Consider the following 8,405-nt stretch of genomic DNA (forward strand, 5'->3'; position numbering starts at 1 on the left):
AGATTAGGTCAACTATTTTAAAATTGAATTGCAATTATATAGCGTTGCTAATACAGTAATTGTTGACATTATGTTGAGAGGTGTTTGGATTGAATTAGTTCTTATTAGTTATATTTTTATTGATTTTAAACATGTTTTTGTTGGTTTGAATGGTCAATTTTAGTATACTTTTTATATTACGCAAATTGTGTATTAAATATAGATAAATGTGCATTGGAATAGGTAAAATGGATAAAACGAAGATTAAAGTTATCCTGGTGAATTGTGCAAAGTGGTTCTACATTATTTTTCCAACGTATGGGAATTTTTTTAGTAAATCTATAGAAATAAGATTAGTTTTAGACATAATTTGTCCAGCTAACTTTGATTCACCCAATGAATTTGGACTTGTGAATTTCAATCGGAGAACGATAGGATAATTTGGTATTTTGAATTTACCTGTTTGTTTTAAATGATTTTTTCAACAATAAACCATGAATAAATGTGAGTTACTTAAGGGATGGTTCAACCCATATATAAAGCATATAACATTTAACCTATTCCTCACTACTCATCCCCACCATCACCTAAAATACCACTACTTAAAAAACTGACCAAAAAAGCCTACAACACTCTCTCTTACTTTCACAAAAACTCATGACATCATCTCCATACAGGCTAAAGGGTCAATACATCAAGCAGAGAAAGAAAAATTTTCATCCTGCGACTTTGAAGTAATCCAAGATCAAACCTTCAGTTGCACCAAAGCAAACACTTCCAAAACATCTATTACACCCCCATTAAATATTACTCTGTTTCTATACTTCCAAATCTCGTTGACTGCGATCCAAATCCCCTCCCAAACCTCATTTACCGAAGCGGTCAGCTTTGTTTTAAATGGTATGCTTAATTTGAATTATATAATTTGAAATTTGTTCTTGTGCTAATCCATGTAGTCGAAATGTTTTCCCTTCTACCTTCACATTTCAATGTGTATCCTTCTTGCCATCTTATATGTAAGTTTGCAAAAACACTTTTACGCTTAACTCAGAACGTATGTTAGATCATAGATGCATAAAATTCGCATTATATATGAATACAAATTTATAGATAAATTACCTATAAATTTGTATCCATGGATAAAATTTAGTTTTATCTATAGATTATTACTTAAAGATTAATAATAATATTAATAATGATAATAATAATAATATTATTAATAATAATAATAGTAATAAGAATGCTATTAATATTAATAACTAATATAATTAATATTAATAATGATAATATTGGTATTATTATTAATATTAATGTTATTATTATTGTTATTAAGATTATTAATATTGTTATTAATAATGTTATTAATAATAATAATTACAATAATAAATATTAATAATAATATTATTAAGTTAATTATCCTTTTAATCCTACATGGTCAAAAATTAATTTATTGTTCCAGATTTTATAAATGTCAGACTATTTTTTTTTTAACTTCAACTTGGTTCCACATTTTAAAAAAAGTTCAATCTGTAGTTTCAACTTTTTAAAAAAATGATTTAATGTGTTAACAATATTACACATAATTAATTGTGCAGTGAGGTGAGATAAATTTGTCGTAATAAGAATAATCAAACAGAATAAACCATATTAAATCATTTAAAAATATATATATATATTTCTTTTTAAATCTCAAAATTAAATTGATGGTTAATCCTTAATATAAGAATTATAAGGATAATTATATCATATTATTAATTAATATTATCTACATATATAAATATTTATAGGTAAATTTATTTTCAAATGCAAATATGTAAATAAATTCACCTAAATATCTATATTGAGTAATATTATTAATAATATTAATGTTATTAATAATAATATTAATATTAACAATATGTTATTGATATTAGATACTTCCCTCTCGAGGTCTAAATCATATACGAATTTGAATGATGATAAAGCTATGCATGATATTGATCTTATTCCTTGATAGCTTACTTCTTTTATATATTTCTTTTAATTGTACTTGGTACATTAAAAAAATATTGAAAAGTCAAAAAATCCTAATTGATTATATATATATATAATCTTTTTTTTTATGTATAATTACTGCATTTAGTTATTTTTATAAGAAAAATAAGTTTAAGTAAATAGTCAAATTAATATAATAAGTACTGATATGATTTTCAGTACAATAAGAAAAAATATCTTAATAATTTTTTTTAATTTTGTTAATAATACCAAATCTTAGTTGTCACGTGTATTTATTAAAATAAAACTAACATTAATATTATAATAACCTTAAGGAAAATCTTTTATATTTATTTTTTTAAAATATAAAATCTTTAATAACTCATTCAAAATTATTTGTATATTAGCACTAATTTTTTTTAATAAATATGCTTGTCAATTATTAAAAATCAAACATATTTATCTACTCAATCATTAATAAATTTCAGTTAAATTTTTTTTCAACTAAAAACAAAATAGATCAATATTTAATTTATTTTTTAATAAAAAATAATATATAAATAAAAGAGTAATTGGAATCCTCTAACCATACATACAAAAGACATGTCAGTTGACTTTTTATTCAGAGATAATATTTTACATAAATTATTTTATAATATCAATAAATTTAATTATATATTGTCTTTATATGCCTTTATTAAATATATGATATGTTTCTATTCAATGATGAAAATATAACTTGTGAATGAGTTGTATTTTTTAATATTAGTACAAATTTATATTCCTATTTACAATTAATTAAGTTAATAATAATTAATAAAGATAAAATGAAAACTTAGTTAAAAAAGTCAGATAAATTAATTGATTTTCTTTATATATTTAGTGTTATGCCAAATGTCTTACAACAATAGTGACGGTGGAGGGAGTATTACAAATCACAGTGTTCCAAAGATAAAATTTTGTTAAACAATATCACTTAATTTAAAGGAAATTTCATAAACAATCACATTGAAAACTATCAAAATAATCTTCAAACTACAACTCTGACTTAAACGTATATTTTGGTCAATTAATTATAACTTAATACACTTTATTAATATTATTCTTACAATTATTTATTATTATAAATAATCCTGAGAGACAAAAACTCAGTAACTGGACAAATTGATTCTAAAAATCCCTTTGAACACCAAAACACAGAAATGGGAAAAGCTTCAGTGTTGTTTCCTTACTTGATAGTTTTATTTTTCATAGTATTTGCAACAGGTATGTTATTCTCTGTTCTTCCTTGTTGTGCAGTTTATAAACACAGTTATTGACTTAATGCAAAATTGTGTGGAAGATAATGAAACACCATTTTTGTTTGATTAAGGATTTGACGAGGATAAATAAACTTTTGTAGGTTCTGTGATCGCATCATGTTCATTTCCGTGCCATTCCATAGATAGTTGTTATAATATTCTGCACTGTTATCCCAAAGGTTGAGTAAGTCAATGTGTCAACTTTTGCTGCGGGTGCGATTGCGGTGGAAAAAAAAAATGTAACAATTACATGACTTTGCTGTGGAATTTATTTGTAATAAGAGAAGATGAAGTAACAACATCTTCCATTCTTCATCAACTTAGATCATATATCCTCATTTCCAGATTTTTTTTTTCATGTTTTTTTATATAATTTATTAAAAATAAATTTTAAATTTAAGTCAATCTTATAAAATTAACTTAAAAAATAAAATTTAAACATAATTATAAAATAAATGTCATTATTTTTAATCTTAATTCACATAAGATCTCCCAACAATATTTTTATAAAATAATATCCTTACCATTATGTTATGTTATAAAAAAACAAATATATTCTCACTCAAATGATTTTATATTTTTTACACAAATATGTTTCTTAAAACAATTTTTTGATATATATTTATTTATTTTATTATTAGGTTATAAATATAACTATTGAAGATATTTATTTAAAAACAAATTGTTGATATCATCATGTGTACTAAATTATTTTTTTATAACAAAATAAATTTATTTAAATTATTTAGATTATCATTAAAATTTGAATATCTCTTGAATACTTCATAACTTAATACAACTATACTCATACAAAAATATATTATCTCTTTACTAATCCACTTTCATAATACTAATGATATTATTTGATTCAATTACCATACATTTATTTCACATTTCATAAAAATACACTAACAAAGATAACCCATTTATATGAAATAGTGCATTAAAATTATACTTCACCATATTTAGAACATTTATAAAACAACTCACATCAGAGATTTCAGCGACCTTGCTTTCATAAGCTTCCTCATTCGCTCGCTTCTTCCGTTTTCTTCACGTTTTGGACGGCACCATATTGTCATGATGGTGTGATTTAACTGGATAGAGTCATAGGCGTGCTTCTCCACCAGAACCGAACCACCTTCCACGACGAGGGTATATAAGAGAAAAAACTTCGACCTAAATTTTCTCTCTGTCCAAAATATATATATATATATATATATATATATATATATATATATATATATATATATATATATATATATATATACTTTGATGATGATCTACTTTAGATAGATAATACTAAAATAGAGGAACATTGATTAAATGCACTTTTTTTAAGTGAGAATGTTTTGTTTGAATAAAGTATCTCTCACTTAAAACAAAAATTCTTCACTTAAATGGAATGCATATATCAACATCTCTTATCTTCAAAAAAAATTTGCAAGAATAACATTATCTCATATTTATAAATCTTACACCAAAATAACATATTATTACTACAAGGCTGAAAAAAAATTCTCTGTAACATTCGCACTGTTCTCTGTTCTTTATCAACAATGTCTGAGAGAGGAACACCTTTCTTCTTCTCTAACTTCCCCTTTGATCTTAAAGAGTTTGATTTGTGGAAAATTTTCCGTAGATGGGAAGGGTGAGTGATGTCTTCATCTCTAACAAATTAAACATTAAGAAGCAAATGTTTGGTTTTGTTAGATTTCAGGGAGTACAGAACCCTAGAGAGTTGGAATACCATTTGAATACAATTTGGATTGGGAGCTGGAAATTGAATGCTAATAGACCTAAATACAGCAGAGCAGCAGAAACAAGAAGGGAGTGGAATATAAAGCTGAAAGAGAAGGCTATAGAGCCAGAGAAAGAGACCAAAAAAGTGTGGAGGGCAAAAGGAACAAACACGTATGCAAACAATGTCAAGTATGGCAATGGAAACAGGGCACAATTGCAGAACAAGGGAAGTTTGAATGCTATTCAATTCAAAGCAGATGAAACTCCCAGAGAATGGTTAAAAACCTGTCATATTGGAAGAGTATCGGATTTAAGCAAAATATCAGGATTGAATGAAAGCTTTATTTTGGGAGGTCTCGGTTATATAAAGGTTAAGTTTTTGGGGGGATTCCATATGCTATTGAAGGGAGAAAACGATATGACGATCAAAGAAGCCATAGAGGAGAATAAAGATTGGTTCGAAGAAATGTTTGACTTTGTGTGGGTGAGATCAAACGATGTGTGGGTGAGATGTAGAGGATTACCTTTGAAGCTATGGAATTACGATTGTTTCAAACACATCACGGCGCTATTGGGAACCCTCATTGAGGTTGATGAAGCAACTCTAGCATTGGAAGAGATGGAGTACGCAAGGTTTAGAATTAGAGTATCGGTGGGGTGTGAGGCAAAGATTACTAGCTATATGAAAATCAATAATGTCTTGTATCAGGTTTCGGTGGAGGAAGAACGCACAGTCCCAAATTATAAACTATGCCAATGTCATTAGAGCGAAGAATCTGAAGGTTGCGAAACGGAGGTTGACTCAATAGCGTCTAATGCTTCAGTGGGGTCGGGGAGCAGGGACTTCGAAGAGGTGAGAAAGGCTGCCGAGGAGACATCGAAGGTGGATGTGTGTAAGGTTTTGTCACCGGCGGTACAAGGTTGTCGGAATCGGGACACTAGTGCACCGCTAAACTGTTGCAAGTCTCTCTTGGCTAGACCCGTAGGCCCTGCCTCTGCACCTATTCTCAAACCTATTACAGGGAATGAAAACCTAGAGTCTGAAACCCCAACGGCTCTTTCTAGGACTGACGTGGAGAAAAGATGTGGGCCTTCAGAAACGGCCCAATGTGCAGGGAGCAAAGAAATTTGCGCAACAGAGGAAGGGAGGTGTAGAAATAAATTTCAAGTTGAGGTTTTTTCGAAACCTGGCCCAGTGGTGGGGAGGGAGGAGTTGCTATGGAATGGGCTGCCTGGAAGCTCGGTACACTCAGAAATCTTTTACGACCATGACAAACCAGAAGAGGATGATCAATCTGGATTCGCCATTGACGCCGCACATCAGGAGGACGAACGAAATGACGCGATCTTCGCTATACCCACAGCTGTGCGTGAGGTTACGGGGGAACAAAGGGGGTCTTCGTCGAAGACGGCAACGTTAGGGGCAGTGGCTCCCACGTACCATGCTCTGACGTCGACGAAAGCGACGAAGGGGGGGAGCAAGGTTCTTCGAAGTCAATCTCGAGGGTGGAAGACTCTTTAAGCGGGTCATTAACAGGGGAGGCATACCAACCACCCCCCAAACAATATTCAAATGAATCGAAGCATAAACACACGAACACCCATCTCCAATCTGGTTCGAATTCAAGCAGAGTAAGGGTCACTTTTACACCGTTTGACAAACCAACAAATAAAGGGGCTAATTTGGTGGCAAATATTTCGGATAATCAAGCAAGAAAAGACAATGAACCGGTCACAAATAGTTCATCCTCTACAATGGAAAGAAGAATTTTATGGGTGGGCGAGTCAAGCAAAAACAGCAAGCGGGAAGAACGCAAGAATGTAAGGTCAGCTTTATCTCTTATTAGTAATTCAGTTTCTGATATGGCAATAAATAAATGCAATCGTTTGTTCTGGTTAAAACATGGTAGTCTAGAAACGATTCGGGTATGGGAATTGGGTAAACAGTTAGGGGCTACAGGTGGGGATATAGGAAATGTCATGGTTAGCTTGGAAGAGTTGGAAAAAAGGGATAGGAGTCTGAAACTCCAAAGGGAAGAGAGGGAGGTTACGGGTTACCAATGAGAATTATTACATTAAATGTGAGAGGGTTTGGGAGTCCTGTGAAGTGGAGGTATATTAAAGAATTGATCAGAAAGGAAGATGTTAAAATGTTGTGCTTGCAAGAAGTAAGATTGTCAAATTTTAGTTTAAATAATTGCTGTCAGTTATGGGGAGATAATGATATTGATTATATTTATAGCAATCCAACCAACGGGTCAGGGGGTATTCTTACGATTTGGCATAATAAGTTTTTCAAGCGCTCTAACCACATTATCAATAGATGGTTCATAGTGTTCTCGAGGCTGTTCAAGGAGAAAAATATTCCTGTTGTCATTGTAAATGTGTACTCTTCGTGTAACCTGCAAGTGAAAATGCAAATGTGGTCAGAGTTATTAGAGATTAGACAGAGGGAACCGTGTAACTCTTGGTGCATTTTTGGGGATTTTAATTCCATAAGAAATGAAAGGGAACGTAGGGGGATAAATAGTCCCAATGGTATTGGCAACAAGAGAGAACTGCAAGGTTTTAATAATTTCATCGATAACATGGAGTTGGTGGATATACCTTGTATTGGAAGAAAATATACATGGTATAGACCTAATGGTAAAGCAAAGAGCAGGCTTGATAGATTTTTAATTTCCCTTGAATGGTTACAACAATGGAAAGGGAGTAAGCAATATGTTTTAGACAGACAAATATCTGACCATTGTGCCTTAGTGTTAAAATCAAATGTGGTAGATTGGAGTCCTAAACCTTTTAGGTTTCTTGATATATGGCAAGAGGATAAGGAGTTTGAAAATTTCATCAAAAGTAAATGGGAAAGTTACGTGGTTCAGGGCAATGAAATTATTGTGTTAAAAGAGAAACTAAAGATGTTAAAGAGTGATCTGAAAGGATGGAATAAAGATGTCTTTGGGCATACTGAAAAGATCAAACTTGATATCTTGAGGAATATACAAGAGTTAGATATGAGAGATGATGTAGATAGTTTGGACGAAAATTAGATCAGGGAAAGAAGAGAACTCTTGAGCCAACTACAGGAAATTAATGAGAGGAACGAATCCTTATTACAACAAAAGTCAAGAGCGTTATGGATTAAACAGGGGGATTCTAACTCAAATTTTTTCCATGCTTCTATCAAATGGAGGAGGTTGAGAAATGAGATAAAAGGAGCTCATTGTAATCTCTCCGGTACCTGGGTGGAAGAACCAAATAGGGTAAAGGAGGTGGTGAAAGAGTTTTATAAGAATAAGATGTCGGCCATAGAAGATATTGGAGTCAGGTTGGATAATGTGGAATTTAAGGAGATTTCTGAATCTGATAATAGACTCTTGACAGACCCGTTCGATGAAAAGGAAATAAAGG

General features: G+C 30.8%; 1 protein-coding gene across 1 annotated transcript; it reads left to right on the forward strand.

The window, feature by feature from the left end:
* Positions 1–7,057: 7,057 nt before the first annotated feature.
* LOC137833482 (uncharacterized) lies at positions 7,058–8,044 on the forward strand. Its single transcript, XM_068641829.1, has one exon. The coding sequence runs from the start codon at positions 7,058–7,060 to the stop codon at positions 8,042–8,044; it is 987 nt and encodes a 328-aa protein (XP_068497930.1).
* The last annotated feature ends 361 nt before the right edge of the window (positions 8,045–8,405 follow it).

The sequence above is a fragment of the Phaseolus vulgaris genome, chromosome 6 (assembly GCF_000499845.2).
Source record: "Phaseolus vulgaris cultivar G19833 chromosome 6, P. vulgaris v2.0, whole genome shotgun sequence".
NCBI lineage: Eukaryota > Viridiplantae > Streptophyta > Magnoliopsida > Fabales > Fabaceae > Phaseolus > Phaseolus vulgaris.